The sequence below is a fragment of the Vulpes lagopus genome, chromosome 12 (assembly GCF_018345385.1).
Source record: "Vulpes lagopus strain Blue_001 chromosome 12, ASM1834538v1, whole genome shotgun sequence".
Lineage (NCBI taxonomy): Eukaryota > Metazoa > Chordata > Mammalia > Carnivora > Canidae > Vulpes > Vulpes lagopus.
The window spans coordinates 61,499,527-61,522,310 of NC_054835.1; the positions used below are offsets into that span (position 1 = coordinate 61,499,527).

At 43.5% G+C, this 22,784-nt stretch overlaps 1 protein-coding gene and 1 long non-coding RNA gene across 5 annotated transcripts in view; one reads left to right on the plus strand and one right to left on the minus strand.

Annotated features, from left to right (window-relative positions):
- ATP8A1 (ATPase phospholipid transporting 8A1) overlaps positions 1–22,784 on the minus strand; it is a 223,414-nt gene that overhangs the window by 42,192 nt on the left and 158,438 nt on the right. For all 4 annotated transcript variants that reach the window (XM_041727158.1, XM_041727160.1, XM_041727159.1 and 1 more), the window contains 5 exons: positions 12,997–13,180; positions 12,777–12,887; positions 4,943–5,017; positions 4,667–4,789; positions 1,373–1,451 (listed from right to left, as the gene is read on the minus strand). In XM_041727158.1, the coding sequence (XP_041583092.1) occupies positions 1,373–1,451; positions 4,667–4,789; positions 4,943–5,017; positions 12,777–12,887; positions 12,997–13,180 (572 nt within the window). The remainder of the gene's footprint in view (positions 1–1,372; positions 1,452–4,666; positions 4,790–4,942; positions 5,018–12,776; positions 12,888–12,996; positions 13,181–22,784) is intronic.
- On the plus strand, positions 9,764–17,228 carry LOC121474228. Its single transcript, XR_005983292.1, has 3 exons — positions 9,764–9,920; positions 14,828–15,985; positions 16,621–17,228. It is a non-coding gene; the product is annotated as an uncharacterized LOC121474228 (long non-coding RNA).

Below are 22,784 nucleotides of genomic sequence, written 5' to 3' on the forward strand. Positions count from 1 at the left end.
TTGAGAGAGAGTAGAATGAGAGCGAGCTCAAGGGGGGGGGCAGAGGGTGAGGCAGGCTCCCCCAGAGCGGTGGGGCTCGATGCAGGCCCCAGGGTCACCGTCTGGGATGGAGGCACCTGACAGAGCCACACAGGCGCCCCTGCAAGTGGGATTCGAACCCAGGACATGGAGCGGCCCCGGTGGCTCAGTGCATCAGGTATCTGCCTCCATCTTCAGCCGTGACCCCGGGGCCGCGATTGAGCCCCACGGCCGGGCCCCAGCCCCGCTCCGCGGGTGAGTCTGCTTCTCCGCGGTCCATGTCCTGGCTCACTCGCTCTCCTGAAATACACCAATAACACCTTGGAAGGAAAAAAGGAGAGGAGGGAGGGGAGGGTCTGCATGGGGGAGGGACAGCCTGTGGGGGGGATGATCTGCATAGGGGTGGAATGGTCTGTGGGGGGGGTAGGGATAGTCTGGGAGGGGGGGAGGGGGATGGCCTGCGGGGGGGATGGTCTGTGGGGGGAGATGACCCTGTCTGGGAGGGGACCGTGTGCAGGGAGGGGACGGCCTGCGGAAGGGGGAACAGCCTGCAAGGGGGGCAGCCTGTGGGAGGGCCCGCGTTTCCCTCGAGGCAGAGGTCTGTGGGTTTCTGGAGACAGGCACCTGGTGGACTTACCATGTGCGGGGCCTCCTGGCAGGTGGGGCAGGACTGTGGTGGGGGGAGTTGTCCCCAATTCCCCGGTGCAGGGTGGGGGCCCGGGCAGAGCAGGTACGGGGCGGGGGCCTGGGGCCTGAGCAGGTGTGGAGCAGGGGCGCTGCGGGCAGCTCTGTGCTGAGCGGCCACCTGAGCACCTGCCCGGGCGTCGGGATGCACCGGCTCGCCCGTCTCACAACGGGCAGAGTAACGTCACCCCTCAGAACAAGCAGAGCGGACGCTGCTGCTCCGGGGAGAGCATGAAACCCTTAAAGTGTCATTGCAAACCCGGGCTCACGGAGGCGGGCGGACACTGGCATTCCTCATCAGCGTGGGGATGAAGAGCCGGGGCAGGCCTCACAGGTGTAAAGAATGGGCTACATAAAACATTAGCACTATTATGTTCAAACTACGCATCAACAGAGGAAGGAGGGAAAAAAAGAGCCCTAAAATCTAACTCTCTGCAAGTTTGGAAAACATGAGAAGTCGAGAGGAAGGCTTTGCATACATTAAATCACTTTGCTCCCAAAGGAATAATAAAAATCTTTAAAGTGTGTACAGCTTTTGGATGCATGCATTTTAGGTCAAGGAAAACAGCCTACAGTGAAACTGCTATAATTTTTAACATATATTGACAATGAGTTATTTTTCTGAAAACGCAGAAAGTCATCTCTTAGCATTCATATCCTTTCTACTCACCATACTGAAGGGCTTTCAGTGGAAACCAAAACAGAATAACTGAGTGGAAGAGGCCATTTAAACAATGAACCCAGAAAACCTGAGGGAAAACAAAAATCCATGAGAACCACTTGCGATAAACTAGCTCCATGAACTCTGACCTTTCTTTTTATCTGTGAGCTGGATTCACAAAACGTGTTTCTGTCGGGCCACGGCTGTGAATTAATAGAACTGACACTTTCTGCCTCTTAGACCTTCATGGGTCATTTATTTATTTTTATGTTTCTCAAAATGTTTTTTCAGCTTCACCGAAATTTTTTCCTGCTTTTTTTAAAAAACCAAGTACGAACAGTTTAAATTTCTGCCCGACCAAGAAAATAACACGTAACGGGAACGTGTAGCTCCGGCGATTCCTTAGGTGGGGTCGTTTTCAGAATTCTCGGAGAAGAGCCTTCGGGAAGACACAGCGATGGGGCAAGTCCCTACTTTCCCCTTCCCACGTGCAGCAGGGGTGCCAACCTCCCGAAGGTGGTAAAGCATCCCCTCCCCCCTCCCTCCCTCTCTCCCACCTTCCTCTGCACAAACTAAGAATAACGGGGTGGTGCGTAGGCCATATAATCCCTAAAGGCATCGTCGGGTGACTGGATTCCTACGAGGCTTCCAGGATTTCCAACAATCAGAACCCCATCTAATCGTTACTCCTCTTCTATACTGCATTTTAGGAGCAAAGGGAGCAGGCACCGCGGGTACTTTCTTTGTAGCCGGGATGGGAAAGATTAAGTCATAGAAAAACTGTTTAGAATTCTCATGGCCCTTTGAAGAGTCGCAGTTTTGCCATTGAAAAGGGCTGCTTGCGAGCAAAACTCACGCTAAATAAAAATCGGCATGTATTAATAGTTTTAAGCTGTTCAAACAACAGAAATTAAGTTGCCTGCCTCCCCAAATTTTCCACTGTGATCTCAATCCGCCCCGTTAGCTCACCCAGCCACCCTGGACGGTATGATCCAATTTACGCTCCAATACATTACACATTTGAACTTGTGTTACTCATTAACCTTTGTCTCTTCTCCTCACTATGTCATTACCGCAAGTTTTTATTTGACAGAAAGCACAGGTGGGTGCAAGAAAAATTAGTTCTACTTTTCCATTTTCCTGACCGATACTTATTGTCACATGCTAATCCTTTAACCCCTGTCATGACCTCGGGACCTCCGACCCTTTTTACCATAACAAACGTAATCATCGTCATTCAGGGCAACAATGCTTCTACACTGGGGACCCACAGCAACTGCTGTGTGTACAACTATGCATTTTGTAGCCATTTGTCCCTGAATTTTAAAACACTTAGAAGGGGTTTAATCAAAGATTTTTCACCGAAACCACTAGAACATCCACGTACACTATTAAGAAATGGTTGGCAGCTTGTGTATAAGTATTGAAAGGGAAGAGAAATTAGTTGCATGATCTATTGGGTTGATCTGATGACTTTTCGAAATGCACAGGCTCTGCGGATAATGAAATACTCTGTGAACAACAAAAGGACAGCAAAGGACACAAGGAACGATGCTTCCACGTGAAAACTACGGACTGCCTTTTCCTTGGCCACCAACCGTCTCAGTGGCCATGTGCGAAGGGTCTGAAACGATGGGACTTTCCAGGAATGGCTCTGGATAATCCTGTGAGGGTCGATTTCTGTTTATAAGCAAGAGTTCCCCGGCCAAGTTTGCGGCTGGGAAGCTAACACGGTGGGGAGCCTGAGCCCTGGTAGACCGCATACTTGTGGCTGAGGCTGATACAAGCCTCCAGGTCGGTGAGAATTACGGCTAGTACCCCAGTAGGCCTGGCACTTTCTCAGCTCTCAAATCTGTCTCTCCAGGAAAACAAGAGTTCACCGTCCATTGTATCTGTCTTGTGACTTGAAAATAGCCACCAGAGATCATTAAAAAAAACAAAAAACAAAGATTACAGCAAGGTGGTCCAATTTAATACAAACTGGACATAAATAAATCTTGAAAAAAATCTAAAAATAAAATGTTAAAAAAAATAAAAACATAGATACCGCATATTATAACTTACTAATCGTTTTAGGAGAGCATGGTCTAAGATAATTCTCAGCTTTTTAAATTTTTTCCCCTTTTTTTCTAAATCAACCAAGCTCAGTTATTTAAAAAAATGGCAAGGAGTTGTGTGTGCATGCCTGGACACGCATGCACGAGGTCTCCGAGGACGAACAACACCCTGGCTATCCACCGGGCACCGGCACTTACAGCTTAGAGGAGCTGGGGCATCGGTTTGCTTTATTCTCTCGGTATGCTGAGGATGAACATCAATGAGGGCTCGGCAAATTAACAGACATTAAAAATATCCTACATTAACCTTCCTAAATGGGAAGAACTGGTTACATCTAAGTATTAGTAACAGGCTAACAAACATGCACTGTATTGGATGGGAAAAGTCCTGAGAAGGTGTATTATTGTATTTGTTGCTTTTATTATTGTTTCAAAGTGGCATCGCCTTGACTGTTACGAGACTAAGCACTTTTTTTCCCTGAACTGAAACCTGAATTACTAACAAATACCAGTGGAAAGACTTTTACAACACAAACTTCGAGGAAAATAAACTATGCAAAAACAAACAAACAAACAAACAAAAAGCAAAAAAAAAAAAAAAAAAGAAAAAGAAAAAAAAGAGATTTTTGTGGTTGGTTGGGACCAATAACTGTCACGGACCCCAAGGGATCACAAATCACAAACAGTCCATGACGTGTTTTGTAGGATATAAATTCAGAATGTGATTTTAGATAAAATGTCAGATATTTTATCTTGTATTTAAAATTTTATGGCTTGGAATTACTGAGTATTATGACCTAATGAGTTATTGACCAGAGACTATAATGCAAGCTAATACTCTAATGGGGTCAAGGTGACTTGATGGAACAGAAAACCACCACTTTGCACGAGGAAGGACAGACCCTGCTGGTCCTGGACGACCCGTGTAAGGAGTGAGCCTTTCCCCAGGACGCTGCAGACACAGAACGGCGAGGGCCTGAGGACACTCATGTCTGTCTTTCAGACCCGATTAACTGCCGTCTGGCAAACTCTAGTGAACTGTGGTTATGTGTTAATTTTATAAGAAAACAAACCAATAGAAACGCTTCTGAGTCCGCATCCGAACCTGCGGCAAACACGACTTGTCACGGTCGGAACCCTGGTGTTTGTGTCCTTAGCTCTGGGAGGCCAGACGCCCCCTGTAATCACAGCAGTCGAGCGAGTCCCACCGCCCGCCCCAAACACGTGTGGGGCCGTCGTGTCCTACCTTGGTGTTGAAGTCCAGGGCGTTCTGGGAGGTTTTGTACAATTCAGGATACTTCAACATGTTCTCTTTTCTGCAGGATCTCTCAAATATTCCGAGAGTTAAGGGAGGCATTGCTGTAAACATCTAAAGGGCACACGCTGGTCATTACTTCAAGGAGCCTAGTGCGAGGTGAACTTTAACCTCAAAGTATTTAATATCATATATTAAATTATTGTAAAATTTAATATTAAATAATATTTAATAATAGTCAGGAAAAATCAAACGTCTTAAACTTACCACATTATAAAGACCTATACACCATCTCTCAAAGAGGATCTGTCCAGAAAAGCCATTCACAAAGGCAAACCAGATCTAGGAAGAAAACAACCCCAAAGCCCCCAAATTAGAACATAAAAAACATAAGTGCATCCCTTAGAATCCAAAAACTCAGCCGTTGCATTACAGCAGTGTTAACATATGATTTTCACAACTTTCTTGAAAATGGCATTTCTTTGTTTTGCTTTCTAGCCTGAAGGGGTGCTTTCAGAAGGTATTTGTTATTTAAGTCAGAATTAGTTGCAGTTGTTGAGTCAAAAAAAGAGTCATATTAATAGGCATCGTACATTTAAAGAAAATTAAATAAACCTTATTTTCTAAAAGGCACTTCGGGGAATATATTTTATGTCACTAAATTTTTAGAGCTTTAGCTCCTTTTTAAAATATGTACCTCTTGCTAATTAAAGAGATAACTATGTCCTGGTGATTAAAGAGATAAATTGTTTTGGTTACACAAAAAAACATGTTTCTGTAGAAAATGAATGACTTTCCTATAACAATATAATCATAATTATTCCATGCTGGCTGCATTCAGATAGCTCATTTATATACACTCCCAGATTTACTCTACTGGAGACCTGTCGTATATAGTGTCAGGTCCTGCTCCTTTCCCTCTTAACAGTACATAACTTTTCTTAAGTTGTTACATATCCTTTAAAATGAGATTAATAGATGTATATCCCCTACAGTGGGACTATAACCATTTCGGGATATTTAGTTTGCTTCCAGTTTTTGCCATTCTACTGAATTCTGAGCCAAATATTCTTGTTCAAAAATCCTGTACATCTTTATTTTCTAAGGACGGATTTTTTTTTTTTGTAAGTAAAAGCTACGTTAAGGTATGACTGACATACAAAAGACTGCGCACAGTCAGGGTATATAGTTTGGTAAGCTTGGACATATGTGTACGGTCGTGGAACTGTCATCGTAATGAAGGTGATACACATATCCGTCACCTCTAAAACTTTCCTTGGATTCCCTCCTTTTTTTTTTTTTAAAGGATAAATTCTTAGAAGTAGAATTAATGGGTTAAAATTTATAGACTTTTAATATTTCTTGATAAGTCTAGTCATTGGAATGTGAAATTTGAATTTATATAGTAAAAAAAACCTTGATATCTTGAGTTTATGCTTTCATTAAGCATAAATCTTCAAGTAATAAGGCGTAATGTTCTCATATATTTTGCAATTCTCTTAAAAACAAAAGCCTTCGCTTTGGATACAAAATGAAAGATGCTATCTTAAAAAAAAAACAAAAACACCCGTCTCTAACATGCTTAAGACAAATGGAAAATTAAAGTGACTGTTAGTCAAAAGCACATATATATTCTTCTAAGAAAGCAGACCTAAAATGTGATTAAAAATCAAAAAAAAAAAAAAAATCAAGCTGGTCTGGAAGAGTAAAAAGTCTGGCCTGGCAACGAGATTACATAAACGCACACTCACAAAACCAGAGCATAACGACGACACAAAACCTGTTGGAGGAAAGCAGTCTTGACATGCCAGTCAAGTGAATTTCTGAATCAGAGTTGCAGGGACTCTGCTACACTTCACGTTTCATTTAACCTCATTATGGAAGCATGAATTGCTACAAATTCACCATTTATCAATATGTACCCAGGCTGGCCTCCCTATGAACAGCTTCTGTACCCACATTGATCTTTTTCCTTTTTATAGTGGGAAGGAATGATTGAGCATATATAAAAACGAATGTCTGCTTCATGAGATGGAAAAGAACACAAAGGAGCGATAGCACATGAAAAATAAGTCCAAATTGTGTCAGGGTTGTAACACGCATTACCAACAACAATAACAACAGCATAGGAATCGGAGTCAAATCTGAAATTCTTGTGTGCTTTGCTACATCTGTTTATTGAAAAAAAAAAAAAAAAAGAAATTGAACATTTGCCCTAGACTAGGAGCCGGGTCATTCACTCGTACGTGCTTTAAAAGAACTTAGTATGTTTATGCGAAGTTAACTTTATTCTTCGGGTGGTGCTGCTGACTTTACACCTTTTTTTTTTTTTTTTAAGGGTAAGTAGACACAAGGTGACAAAACAGGCTTTAATTCTCTGTATAGTGTTTTCACATTTGGCCTTTTTTCAGATGTGGATTATGTCAATACATATTTGTGATACTCTGGGTGATGGTAATGTTCTCCCTGGAGGGGACTGTGATTTACTGCAGCAATACATGCTGAGAAGCTCTTTGAGATATCTTAGGGTATGATGGAAATACAGGGAATTTTTAAACACAGAGTTTTAAATTATGGCCTCACTAGTCTATGAAGATGTGATCCCATCATTGTTGGCCTGAAAAAAAGATGCGTACCAAACTTACCCAATGGACATGACCTGGCTCAAAAGGCTACAGTCATAAATGTATCTGCACTCATCAGTGCTATATACAATCAGAAAATTACGTTAAATTTGTGCATGAGTAAACATTTGTGAACGCGAATGGTCTCCTAGCTTTGTACGTGACATTCGGTGCTGATTCAAATGCCACCATGAGCTTGAAATTTAAGAACCTCACTCAAAAAAAAAAAAAAAAAAAAAAAAAAGAACCTCGCTCAAATCAAGTAATATTTACAGAAAGCTTAACATTCAAAATAGTTTGCGAATAAGTGAACATGTCTGCATTCAAAGTTCATTTAAAAAAATGCCCACTTTAACTGCTTTATGGAAGACATGTAGAAATTTTTAAGCGGAAAGCTATCAACACATTTTTCCCTTTTTACTTCCCCTATTGAGAGGTAGGTGAGTATGTTTTTATAAATTACCTTCCTGCAATACAAAATTCCTATTCTAATTTCTTCTTTAAAAAAGGAGACATGACTAGAAGATGAACAGAATCCTTCGATATAGTACCCTACACCTTTACAGAAATATTTTGGCGTTCAAGTTTACATATTTCAAAGGTGAAAGAGAAGGTCTTTGATAGTGAAGAGGTCTACCAAACGGCTGACTTCAAGCCCGTCCGATTTGTATTTAAAAGATATATTAGAGAGAGAGAAAAAAGATATATTAGAGACACATCCCATACTAAGTAAAACAGCACCTCGATGACTATTAACACATAAAAGCCCCTCCACTGACTCAGTCGGAAGCATGGATACAAAAATAAAACACCAGTCTTTCTGGGGAGGTGTGGAGATTATTTAAAATTCATAAGAAATCCATATCCCAGCACAGCGTGCTGGCAAAGTATCACCTCACTGACTTTAATCAAGGCTTCTGCAACTTAGAGACACTTACATTGTTTTGGGATCTTACCAGAAAACCTGGATGCGATCAATCATTTGAAAGAAAAGGTCCTATTTTGCTAGAAGGGAGTCAGATATTTCAGAGAGAGAGAGAGAAAAAGAGAGAGAAAGAGAGGGAGAAATCCCTTTAGAAAGAGCCAGTAATTTCAATGAACACCTAGGGCTGCTGCGGGGCGGCCACCTGCGTCCGCGTCTTACGCTGCCACCTGCCAAATCTGTATTTATGTGTTTGGCTGTAACTGATGGCAACAGAGGAGCTGGACAGGGACCTTCCTGGCGAGGCAGCCACGGGAAAACCCCTGGCCGCAGATAGTCTATGAAACGCACAGTGTTCCAGGCTACTCCTTTATTAGCAAAGAAACTGCAGACCTGCGTCTCCCGGTATTATTTTCTGAGTTCCACGTCCCAGCAGAGGCGTGGCAGTTAAAGCCTCACAGACTTTCTCCTCATGGACCATTTCTGCATATTAAACAGCAGCTTACAAACGGTCAATGAGTCCTCTGCTCCCACGCCTGGTCAGCACAAAACACTGAAAGGCGAGATTGGAGACTGGCAGTTGTCCTCACCAGAGACACCCCGTGATGTGTTCTCTATTCATTCACGGCGGTGACATGAGCCATTAACATCTGCAGAACTTGTTTTAGCTGGCAAAAGTTGGGTATCTGGGAATGGATTTAAAAGGTCAATTCCTTTCCAAGACAGTTGAACTATATTCAGCATATATTTCTATAAAGTGCTAAAAGAAAAATACCTTAAAAGCGAGATTTCCAGGAGAGTGTAGGACTTAACTTCCTTTCCAATGTGTGAAGAATTTGATCAGTGCTAAATATCTCATGAAGAGGCTTTAAATCCAAAGCCAAGTGAAATTCAGGGCTAATCTAACACAAATCGCATAACCCTGGGTCTGAAACAGAGCGTGCAGGCTCAGTCTTTCATGTGAGTTTAATGTATTTTATTTCCCCCATTAGTACGTTTCCCTCCACCTCATCGTCGATCATCAAATAATCTAGATTTTTAAACAGCAACAGGTTGAGCACTCGCTTCATTTGATAAGATTAAGTTTTTGTAAGAAGGATTACTCTGCCAGTGGCTTTAAGATATTTGTATAAACCGATATTCTTTTCAACAGTATTTGTAAATAAACTGTATAAAACGATATCCTTATGAATATCGGTGTGTGGGACGAGAAGAAAATTAAGAAAAACTGGGACTATAGGAGGGGATTGGGAATCGAGAACTATTAATTCAGAAAAAGAACCACAAATTTGCACATTCACCGAAGACTGCATTTCTGGATCTTGCAAGCTATTTTTATTTTTTTATTTCTATTTTTAAATTTTTTTTTGCAAGCTATTTTTAGAAGTGCATTTTGCTTCAAAAGACAAGACTACCCCGCCGAGAACTGAGCGGTAATGAACAATGAGCTCACAGATTATCCTGTTTACGTCTCCAAGGGTTTGATTATTTTACCTGACGGGTTGTAACCTAATTATAGAACCAGTGACCAGTAAATGAAACTGCCCGCATGCTTCGGAACTAAGTGTCAAGGTTTTCCTAGCTGGACTCCTAAGAACTCTGCTCCGTCAACAGCTTAATAAGGACAGAAGCATTCCGACAGAGGGACAGAGGACAGCCGGACGAAGCGGGCGGCAGGCCCCGACCGACGAGCACTGGGGTAACTGTGAAAGCCACTGAGGTCCTTGTTTGTGGTGTTTCTTGGTTGGTGCAAACTATCAGCTCTTAGTGCCCCCTGGCAAATGGTCAGGTTGTGACTCTGGGGACAGAGGTGCAGAAACAGCAGACCAGAGGGCAACGAGTGCGGGGGGGAACCTGGGCGGGCTGATGCAGGGGAGGGTGGGTGCTGTGACAGGAGAGGGAGACCAGGGCTCCCTAACCAGCTACGGGGCCCTATCCGCCTGCCGCGGAGCTGCTGGGGCAGCAAGACACTGGTAACGCCTAGAGTTTAGGACTCACAAATACAGCTGCTGTATGTATAAATGATGAAAAAATGGCTGTTTCAAAAAAAAAAAAAAAACGGGGGGGAGGCCGCCCCGGTGGCTCAGTGGCTTAGTGCTGCCTTTGGCCCAGGGTGTGATCCTGGAGACCCGGGATCGAGTCCCATGTCAGGTTACCTGCATGGAGCCAGCTTTTCCCTCTTTCTCTCCCTTTCTGTCATGAATAAATAAAATCTTAAAAAAAAAAAAAAAAAAGAAGCTAAGTCACATATCCATCATGTCCCAGTGAATCATTTAGTTTAATTTATCCACAGGCGCTGTGCTGTCCAGGATGGTGACCGTTGGCCACATGTGGCTCTTGAACACTTGAAATGGGATTAGTCCAAATTGAGATGTGCTGCTAGTGTAAAATACACACCAGAGTTTAAACACTTAGTACGAAGAATGTGAAATACTACGTTAACGATTTTTATAGCAATTCTGTGTTGAAATAGTTTTGAATATACTAAGAAAATATTATTTCATTATTTTATTTTTATTTATTTTTAAAGATTTTATTCATTTATTCACACACACTCTGTGTGTGTCTTCACGAGAGACACAGGGAGAGAGAGAGAAAGGCAGAGACACAGGCAGAGGGAGAAGCAGGCTCCCTGCAGGGAGCCCGACGTGGGACTCGATCTCGGGTCTCTACGGTCACACTGAAAATACTATTTTAAAATTAGCTGGGGCTTTCACTTTTACTTGTTGCTAATGTTAGAGCCTAGAAAATTTGAAATTACATATATTTATTTATGCACTGTGTTCCACTGGCAAGCTCCTGGAGGACGGGAACCATGCTTGGTTTACTTTGTAGTTGCTGTGTTTAAGCCCGGCGCTCGGCACCCAGTAGGTGCTGCAAAAACATTTATAAAGCAGAAGGCCGCCTTTTAGAGGTGATGTTGCTGACTGGGGTTAAGTTTTAATTTAAGTTTTTAAATGTTTTTGATTTATTCATGAGAGACGCGGACGGAGAGGCAGAGACACAGGCAGAGGGAAGAGCAGGCTCCCTGCAGGGAAATGGGGGACTCGATCCCGGGACCCCGGGGTCACATCCTGAGCCCAAGGGCAGACGCTCAACCGCTGAGTCACCCGGGCATCCCAAGTTTTAATGTTAATAATAATGTTATATTTGGCATCAGGAAAGGAATACAGAAATTCGTTGCTATCCAGACACAGGAACTGAATATTCTGAGAATTTCTAAGACAAATTTCTCATTATACCCAGCAATCAACTCAGAAGCCAAAACAGGTCTGGATAGCAAGCGATACTTGTATATTAGTAAGTCTGAAACACAGCAGGAACTACGAGATGACCAATACTAGCAAACCATGTGCGGATCCTTTCTGATTCTACCCCTTAGAACTGCTACCCTCGATTCTATGTCTGTCATTCCCGGACTTTCCTTCTAAATGGTTTTCCATGCGAGTATCCCTAAACAGTAGACTGCATTTCCTGGCATGATTTTGAGATTCATAAAAAAATGCTACGTAGTCTATAGTCTTTTAAAAACACTGAAAACAGGGGATCCCTGGGTGGCTCTGCGGTTTAGTGCCTGCCTTTGGCCCAGGGCGTGATCCTGGAGTCCCGGGATCGAGTCCCACGTCGGGCTCCCGGTATGGAGCCTGCTTCTCCCTCTGCCTGTGTCTCTGCCTCTCTCTCTCTCTCTCTCTCTCTATCATGAATAAATAAATAAGATCTCTTTTAAAAAAAAAAAAACTTAAAAAAATTAAAAAAAACACTGAAAACAGCTGAGTAATATGTATACAATGGAATCTTATTACTCAGCTGTTTTCAGTTTTTTTAAAAGACTATAGACTACATAGCATTTTTTTATGAATCTCAAAATCATGCCAGGAAATGCAGTCTACTGTTTAGCCATTAGAAACGACAAATACCCACCATTTGCTTCGTTGTGGATGGACCTGGAGGGTATGATGCTGAGTGAAATAAGTCAATCGGTGAAGGACAAACATCATATGGTCTCATTCATTTGGGGAATATAAATAATAATGAAAGAGAATAAAGGGGAAAGGAGAAAAAATGAATGGAAAATATCAGAAAGGGAGACAGACCATGAGAGACTCCTAACTGGGAAACGAACTAGGGGTGGTGGAAGGGGAGGAGGGCAGGGGGTGTGGGTGACTGGGTGATGGGCACTGAGGGGGGCACTTGATGGGATGAGCACTGGGTGTTATTCTGTATGTTGGCAAATTGAACACCAATAAAAAATAAATGTATTATTAAAAAAAAATAAAAAAATAAAAAATAAAAGCACTGAAAACAAAACCAAAAAAATAAAAACAAAATAAAAACATTGAAAACATTACTTGATTAATTCTCATTCAACATACCTTACCGAAACCATGTGACATTTTTAGCCAGAAATTTAAACATTAATTATTCTCTGTGGCCAACAGACTTCCACGTGTTTGGAAGTTGTAAAAAGTGGGCCAATGGAGGATTCACCCAAACAACGAGAAACTTTTGAAAATAACTATGCACCCGACAAGAATTTTAAACAACCCGCTATTACCTCAATAATATAGAGGACTATATTCTTGTAGAAGCAGTACAGAATGCACTTGGAGACTCTGTTATAGTTCCAGGCACCATGAACCATCAATAAATTCTTCAGATACTTGAACTAAATGAAACAAAAGCGGAGAAGAGTTAGGATGGAAAAGAATTCGTATTTTTCTCTTCATCCTGTCAGCTGAGACCAATGGTGTGTTTTTGCAGAAATGCTGCTTTACCTGAGCTATGGAGTAGTCAGAAGAGTTGGCGGCCTGCAGGCCTTCATTGCCGCTTATGCCAACTCCCACGTGTGCCGTCTGTATCATGCTGACGTCATTGGCTCCATCGCCAATCGCGAGCGTTATGACTTTGACTTGTTTCTTGACCATCTCAACAACTTCAGATTTTTGAAGAGGAGAAACCCTTAAATCAGAGCAAATGATCAATTACCTCTGCTTTCTGGAAAAAAGAAAAAAGGACTTTTGAAATGTCTTTATCTTTTTTTAGATAATCCTGGAGACCCGGGATCTTTTTTTAAAAATTTTATTCATTTATTCATGAGAGACCCAGAGAGAGAGAGAAAGAGAGGCAGGGACACATGCAGAGCGAGAAGCAGGCTCCATGCAGGGAGCCTGACGCGAGACTCGATCCCGGGACCCCGGGGTCATGGCCTGAGCCAAAGGCAGATGCTCAACCGCTGAGCCACCCGGGTGCCCTGAAATGTCATGATCTGGAAGCATAAAAGAAGCAGAAGATCCAAAAGGGCAGTTCTATGAAGTACCATTATGGAAAAGTCAGTTTTGAAAACGTTCAGGTTCCCCATTAACCTGTTTGCCGCTTTGAGAGGAAAAAAATGAAGTCTAAGAGGCAAGGCTCTAGGTCGTGGGCAGAAGCGGGGACGCCCTGTTAAACACTATTTTACCAGAATAGCTGCATTAGTTTGTTAAAGAAATAAGCCCGGGGTTTAGAAATTCCATTCCTTCCTAACAAACAACGCTGACGTTTCAAGGGCTTCGCGTCTGTGCGGCCAAGGTCAGGGAGGCGGCCGGGCCAGCCTCGGCCCGTACCAGCCCCGTCCTGTACCCGGGGCAGATCCTCGACGACGTCCCGTCCGCCTAGGACGGCTTCCACCCCAGGTTCAGGGCAGGGGCTCGGCCGCCCCCCGGGCCTGCTGTGGCCCCCACCGGCAGCTGCCCAACGCTGGGGGCTGGCGCGGGCCTCCATCTACCTCGGAAGGTCCTACGAGCCAAGGGGGTCCCGCAGCCTCCTACACCGGCGGGGGTCGAGGACAGAGGCGGCAGCACCCGCGGGAATGCCGTGCTGGGTGCTCACCTCGGACCCACGCATCACAGACTGTGGGGTCACTTAAGAGACAGACCCCAGGGCTCACGGGCGGTCGGCACCCGCGTGGTCACCATACCCGCACGACGACCGGCGACCAGGGGGAACACGACACAAGTGACACAGGGAACGAAGACGACTAATTAAATGCAGAGCAACGACCAACACACACAGTGGGAGCGACAAGGAACACAAGCCAGGTCCAGGCCTGCGTCGAGGCGGAGCGGAGCAGGTGTCCGACGCGCATCAGCCGCAGCATGCCCGGGTCCTCCGTTACTCTACGTGAAAACGGACACCGCCGCTCTGCGAGGCCATGTCTGGGGACCTTCCTGAGGCTTCCCCAGGAGCAACTCCTAGCGGCGCATTCTCTGCACGAACATGTCCCTTCCGGAGGCCTCTGCCCTCGGAGCAGCCTGGCTGTTATGTCACGCTGGAGAATCATGACATGGGCCGCGAGCTGCTCGCAGTGAGCCAGGCCCCTCACCGTGGCGTTGCCGCCCGGTCCAGGCCAGGCCCCGACCCCCGACCCCCGCCGCCTGTGGAGGAACGACGTTCAGCCCCCTCTGGGTTTCCCTTCAGAGCCCGGCAGCTGCACAAAACGACCCCACAGTGACCACAGCAGGGAGTGGGGGGAGTGTCGGCTGTCACGGGCTTCAGCGCTCAGCCCGCGTTTTCCTTCCACGCAATTTTCCCTTCGTTTTCACATTTTATTCCATTTTTTCCTAACAGGCTGATATAAATTGGCGAGCGCGCTGGCTCCAGGCCAGTGTTTAAACACGGGCCACCGCGAACACTTCGTGAACGTCAGCAAGGAGCGCTGGGCGAGAAATGGTCCAAGCAGCAAGCGGGGAGCAGACACGGAAAGAGAGCAGCAGCCGGCAGCATTCATCAAGTTCCCGTCGCAGTGTAACAGGCTCACCATGTAAGTAAGTGGGAAGTCACACCATGGGATCGATGGAGCTAGAAAACGGGGGTATTTTTTTCATCGGCTAAATGGGTAATAAAGGAGAAACCTCTGCACGGTGAGCTAACAGTTGTGACTTAAAGCAGCGTCAGAAAAGAGCTGGACCTAACTCTGTTTTCTCTTCTCATGGTCATTACAACCAACTGCTGTTTCCTCCGCCTGATGCTGCAATTTTCAGTGCCCCCAGATTAACGCTGGCTGAGGACTTTCGCCCACCTCGTGTCATTAGCTCAGGTATTAAAAATGGGAATATTAATCTCCTTTGGCAAGAAGGGGTGACGATGTGGTAGGAGGCCTCCCCGAGGCCCCCCTGCAACCGTCGCTAGCAGGGGCATCCGCTTCCTCGACAAGCTAACAGCAGACAACAGGCTTGGACGAAGATTCAAGAAACAGTGGAAGCCTTTACATCTGATGTGTTTGACCTGCCTAGGAGGTGGTTGCTTAAGAAGAAAAAAAAAAGATGTCTGATTTAAGGGAGGATTCACAAAAAAGCAAAATACACACCCATCGGACATTTAACTCCTAAGTGTACAAGCCTGTGACGTGGAGTGAAGACCCGACTTTGCACAGGGGCCTGCAGTTTGAGGTTCTGCATGTTTTTTGTGGCAAAAACCTACTCACGCTGGTTCCATCTAAGTGGAGCTCAGAGCATAATGAGGCCTCCACCCCAGTTGACGGTTCTCTCACCTGCTCTACATTAAACAGCATTTTTTATTTTTGACCACTCACAACGTCTCTCTAGAGCATCACACCTGGTTCTCCTAGCGACAGTTTTGACTGATTCGTAGGAAGCACCCAGTCAACTCACAGACGCAAAAGCGCAGGTGTGTCCTGTAGAATGTCCTTCCAGCTCTGGAGTGATGCGCGGTGGGCACCAACGGTGTGTCTTACTTAGGGAGGGAATGTGGTTCACAGGGACTCAGGTGAGTCAAGCTGAAATCGGTTAAAAATATCTGTTTTTATAGCATCCACTTAAAAAATTTTTTTTCCCTTGCTATCGGGGGTTCCATGATAGCAAAAACAGACTTACAGGACATTTGACAGGAGTGTGGCATAGAGCTCTTTGGTGTACTTGCCAGCACTCCATAATTTCAGAGGATGCGCACATCAGAGTGGGCCGCAGGAGGCTTCCTTGACCAGTTAGAATCTGACGTGGCCCTGACGAGGGGAGGAGAGCTCACGTCAGGCAAAAGGAATAGCACACACTAAGTTTCTTCACGTTCAAAATTACCTAGAATGTATTCCTTCTACCATTGTCCTTCCATCTAACCGAAGGTCGCTAACTGAATTCACACGTGACAGTTTACTTTCTTGACTTCTGTACGCATGCTCCTCTATTTGTACACTTTCCAGAATAGTCTAGAGCAACCTTACTACATGCTAATTCTTCCAAATGTCTATAAAAAAAATCATATATCCACAGTTGGAATACCTGAAACCTAAATTTTACAAATGCCAATAGTGACCCAATGTGTAATTCAAAAATATCACAAAAGCACAGCTTTCTAATCCAGATTTTTTTTTTTTTTTTTTTTTTTTTTTGGTAAACCACGCACAGATCTGCACCAGGATTTAAATTATACTTAGTCCTCTTCTCCTCCACTGTTGCTCCTTCATCTTTAGGAGAAGTCAGAGCCTCTGTGGAAAAAGACTACGTGCCCAGCCTGTGCTGTGAAGGCCCCGCAGTCTTCCTGTGACTACACAGAAGGGGGTTCTCCGTGGTGCAACCGAGCCGGGCTCTGAGTGCAAAAGTGCTCTTCAAAGAGGATTTTGGCTGTAGTTTCTGCACATGCTGTTCATTATTTTTTCTTATTTGCTACGTAATAGCTCTCATTGCCCTGTGAACATTAGATCAGAACACTGGAAAATTTTCCCATTTAAGCAGAAGGTATATAGGGTGGCACGTCTTAAAAGCCTCACTCTGCACTCTTTCAATGGGATTAGCTAAACGAGATCACCCTTTCAAATGGAATATGGATAAAGATTGTATGTGCAGAACACATAATAAAGAATATTTTAGGGGACTTTTTACAGGTAGCCAAAGGGAGTACAATAATTTACCTTACTGTATTGTGTTTTTAGGTTAATGACCTAAAAAATCTCATAGATACACTAGAAATTATGTTGATAATACATCATCTCAAAAACATAGGGTGGACTTAAAAGTTAATATAAAGTTGTCATTAGAAGTGAATCTGGAGGGATCCCTGGGTGGCGCAGCGGTTTAGCGCCTGCCTTTGGCCCAGGGCGCGATCCTGGAGACCCGGGATCGAATCCCACGTCGGGCTCCCAGTGCATGGAGCCTGCTTCTCCCTCTGCCTGTGTCTCTGCGCCTCTCTCTCTCTCTCTCTCTCTCTCTCTATCATAAATAAATAAAAATTAAAAAAAAAAAAAGAAAAAAAGAAGTGAATCTAGAAAAAAAAATGTTAAGAGCATGGAGGAAGATAGTATTTAACTATCCTGAGATTGTTTTTATAGAGCCCCCGTGTTTACTAAGCTTGGGGGCTGCTCCTAGTGACTATCTGGAGATCAGGATCATTAATTAGTGGGGGCTCTGCTGTATTTTCCTACACAACATACTTCCTAAGATTTCTCCTTGTGGATATTGGTCTGTTTATTCCCTACTGAGTCCTATTCTGAAAAAAAAAATCATAAAAAGAGAGGAAAAAAATCTAACAGAAAACCTTTTTGAGGTCTTGACTCTTCTTCGAACTAAAATGCATTAGGCTCCTTTGTAACGTTTTGAATTGAAGAGGAATTAAAATTTGGCAAAAAAAAAATTGGTTATTTGTACCAGAATCACATCAATGTGGTAACATTTCTAGAAACTCATCATCAATTTCCTTATTACTGGAATGAAAAGAGCCGCTTACATAACATCCCCCAAGCTATACTTGGCATATGGTATGTAATGAAACATTCTACCCGGAGAACTGTGTTATTCAAATGACTGGAGAGTGAGTACTTCCTCGCCTCCAAAGCAACATCTGTGGAGTCACTGTGTAGTCAGAGGCATCAAGGGGGCCTTATAATACGGGGAGTGAGTCTATGGGAATAAAATACAGAGAGCCTTTCCACAAGATAAAAAAGGCAAAGTAACTTTTAAAAAGATGTCTTTTTGCAATGCATTTTCTTTATTCATTCATTTAGTTAGTTCATTTGTTTGTGAATTAGTAGGCTCCATGCCCCAGGGTGGGTGGGGCTTGAGCTCATGACTCTGAGATCAAGACCTGAGCTGAGATTAAGAGTCTGATGCTTAACCCACTGAATCACCCACAAGCCCCTGCAATGCATTTTTGGATGCAAAACTACTACTACTATTACTACTACTACTACTACTACTACTTCTTTTTTTTAGAATTCAGGTTGTTATAGGTAAACTACTACTGTCTCCACTTTAAATGGTTCTGATAAAATTTAAATAGGGACTGATTGTATGGATAGTGGACATTTGAATACAATGTGTGTGTGTGTGTGTGTTCACACCAAACTACGAGCTGGCAACTATACCTCATACAAACCCCAAAAAGAAAATTCCTGATAATAGAAATCTTTATTATTGTATTCACACCAGAGAACCATCTGTCCACAGTGAGACTGTTTATTTTCTTTTTTTTCTTTCTCTCTCTCTTCCTTACTTTCCTTACTTTCTCTCTCTCTCTTTCTTTCCCTTTCTCCTTTCTTTTCTTTTTTTTTTTTTTCTCTCTCCTTTATTTTCTTAATATCATCTGGTTATCTGGAACCTAGCACTATATTTAGCCCAGAGCAGAGGTAAAGATGGTACTGGAACTGGATAAATGGTAATTTTGTAAAAATAAGAAATTCATCATCCTCTTATGTTATTATACGAACACTACGACTCTTACTCATTTTTCACTGTGCGCTGCTAGGAGGCCAAGTATGTTTAATCTGCTTTGTATCTAGATGGCAGATGAAGTGCATAAAGGAGATTGGATTCTCCAGGCTTTCTCACAGGGATAGGAAAAATTATTTCAATCAAGATTGAAAATTATTAAGTGGAGAAGAAACATACCACTTCTTCAAGGGAAAGTGGGCATATTCAGAATGGGTTAGAGCCAGGTGACAGGGGGCCTCTGCATGTCAGGATAAGAAAGTCTGACTATCACAGCTAGCTCTAAGCAACAGGAGATACTGATTAAAAAGCATTTCTGCCAAAAAAAAAAAAAAAAGAGCATGGGACAAGCCTTGCTTTAAAAATATGAGTTTGGGGGCATCCTGGGTGGCTCAGTGGTTTAGTGCCCCATTCAGCCCAGGGCGTGATCCTGGGGTTCCGGGATCGGCTTCTGCATCGGGCTCCCCGCAGGGAGCCTGTTTCTCCCTCTGCCTGTGTCTCTGCCTCTCTCTCTCTCTCTGTGTGTGTCTCTCATGAACGAATAAATAAAATTAAAAAAACGAATTTGGATTACCCACCAAAATGTACCTTTTTAATATAGGTAGATACCTATACCTATCTGTATATATGTATCTGAATTGAAAATGAAACACAGGGGGTGGGGTAGGGGGTTTTGAATGAAACTGGAATCAGAGATGACCCTGAGTTTTCCAATGTGAGTGACTGAGAAAATAACGGTCTAAACATTAATAGAAAAGGCCGAGAGATTTACAGAGGAAAATTCTTAGGGAAGTTCAGATAGCAGTGGGATATCCTGCTGGCATCATTAAGTACTGACTGAAGAGTCAGAACTAGGCTCAGAAAAGAAATGCAGAACTGCAGATGCGCATTCAGGCTTCACTCACTCATCAAGTATCTAATTATCCCTTAGGATGTGATGAAATTTCTGTGGAAGAATATAAAGGGCGGGAAGGAGAAGAAAGTACAAGATCTTAGGACCTTCCTTTTGCCCCTAAATGTCATTCATTTAAGAACTTTTATTCTTAAGAACTGCTGCATCAGGAGTTACTCTCATGAGCCTACATATAGGACAGTGGTTCTCTACGGACTCTTGCTGCACGGAGGCACGAGTGGCGGGAGAGACAGAAACCTCTCCGGCACGGTTCAAGGTCTAGCTACCTTTCTCCGTCTACAGAAGAGCTGTGCTGGCCGCTGGAAAGTGTATCTCCTCAAGAAGGACTAGAGCACTTCCCCTTTCTAGCTCTGTCCTTCTGTGACCTTGCTGTCAGAGTGGGGAGAGCTACGGCCTCCATCTCTTCCCATTCTCAGCCCTTGGTTGGAGCCCACGTGGGCATGGGCTCTCTTCCCTTTTCTTGTGACTCTTTAGGCTGAAAGAAAACCAGCTTTCCTTTCCTTTCTTCCTTCCCTCCCGCCTTTTTAGGAATTCTCGCCTATGTAAAATGAGTTTCACCAAATTTTCTCTCTCCTTAGAAACACCTAGTAGAAGATGAAACAAGGGGTCGTGCTGGCTACTGACAGAAATTGAAATAAAATCCTGAAGATGCCAGGAGCTAAAGAAGCTTGGTTAAAAAAAAAAGAAAAAAGAAGAAGCTTGGTAAATTTGAGGGTCACGACTAGTAAAACTCTATGAGAAACCCTTGGAGAGACATGGAGTAGAGGATACCTGTTGGGAGGTAAATGGCTTAGAAGTAAAGAGTGGTGTGCCAGGGGCCACAGATAAACAAATAGGCAAGCGAGGTTTTCAGCGGGACTGCTCACTCCCTGTGCCTGGGTAAGCCCACCTGACCAGGGGCAGGGAGGTGAGACTGGGCTGGATGGAGCAGAGGGGCTCCTCTCTCACTGTAACTGAAAACTTTGGTGTAGGCTTGGAGCTTGTGGAAACTCAGAGTCCCCCAAGTCACATGCCTGAAAGGCTCCCCAATTCCAGGAGTGTGTCCAATGCCCTAAATCCAAGACCCCAGGAAAGTTCCAACTTCATACCTTGGAACCGGAAAGTTAGAGTTTTCTAGTCAACCTTGGGGCATGGAGCCAGGCAGGGACAGGTGCCAATGACATGGGTGTGTTAACAGAGCCTTCAGTGTTGCCTTACCTGGGTAATTCCACCAAAACGTGGCTGCCTCTCACAACAGCAATATTGGGCAAAGGAACAAGGGGAAAACAGGCATTCATGAAGCTCAGACTGAGCCTGTCTCCAACTTTACCGCAGGCTGGGATGTTGCTACCAACCTTCCTCCCAAGGACTTTCCTGCCACCAGGGAAAATGAGGAACAATATGGCACAGGGAAAACAAGAGAAGATTATGAATACAAATCAGTAAAAACAGAAAGAACAAGAATTTTTAAAAAGCATGATAAAAAAAAAAAAGCCTTGGAAAGAGTTGGGAAGATACTGAAAACATCAAACTGGAAAAAGCAGTTACAATGAAGAACCAGTTGAAAATAAGTAATATAAAGATATAACTGCTAAAATAAAAAAGCCAGTAGTAAACTTGATAGTAAATATTAAACCTAGAACTTTGAATTAAAAAACTGTCCCAAAAGATATGAGGAAATTAAATGAAAATGAAAGATTCTGAGAAAAATGAAAAGAAATGGAGCAATATGGGGGACGATACATAATAGGAGTCCAATAAGAGAATAAAGAAGGACAGAATGAAGTAGAACATTTTCTAGAAGAAAGACACGTCCTTCTATTAAAAGTGCCAAAAAATAAAAAAAGAAAAAAAGAAAAGAAAAAGGGCAGCCTGGGTGGTTCAGCAGTTTAGCGCTGCCTTCAGGCCAGGATGAGATCCTGGAGACCCGGGATCGAGTCCCACATCCGGCTCCCTGCATGGAGCCTGCTTCTCCCTTTGCCTGGGTCTCTGCCTCTCTCTCTCTCTCTCTGTGTGTGTCTCTCATGAAAAGATAAATAAAATCTTTAGAAAAAAAAAAAGAAATATAAGAAAAAGGTACTTATCTCCAGACACATTCTGGTTAAATTAAGATTAAGAAAAATTTCTAAAGATTTCTAGAGAGAAAAAGTAGATTACTTACAAAAGAAGTAAGATCTGACACTAGACGCATACACAAAATTACCTTAAAGTCTTCAGTTCTCATCTCCTCACGGAGGGGGGCAGGGGAAGGAATACATACTAATCCAGAGACATTAAGCAAATACATGGTTATCAAAACCTTAGAAACAACCAGACATAGAATATAGATTGTGAAGCTTGCAAATCAGCAGAAGAAAATGTGATTTAGACAGTGGAAGGCAGGGGGAGAAGAAACAAAAGGCATAATAAATGAAAAACTCAAAATAAGATGAAAGAAATGAGGCCAACATAGTAATAATTATAATGAACGTGTAAATGTGTTAAATTCACTGACTGAAAGGGATTCTCAGCTCAGATTAAAAAAAAGAAAAAAGATCCAGCAGTATATGATGTCTAAGAGACATACCTTATAATGACACCTAGTGAGTAATTAAGTGTTCTACTACGTTCTAAGCTTTTGTTTAATTCATTCACTTCTTGGGCAGCTCCGGTGGCTCAGCGGTTTAGCGCTGCCTTCAGCCCAGGGCGTGATCCTGGAGACCCGGGATCGAGTCCCACGTCAGGCTCCCTGCATGGAGCCTGTTTCTCCTTCTGCCTGGGTCTCTGCATCTCTCTCTCTCAGTATCTCTAATAAGTAAATAAAATCTTAATTCATTCAATCCTCAGAATAGCCCTAAAAGAGACAGGTTACTGTTACTGTCATTTTATAAATGAAGGCACTGAGGCACAGAAAGATTACATAATTTAGGGCAAAAAGCAAGTAAGCGGTGAACCCAGGATTCGACCCTGAGCGGTGTGGACTGAGAGACAATATTCC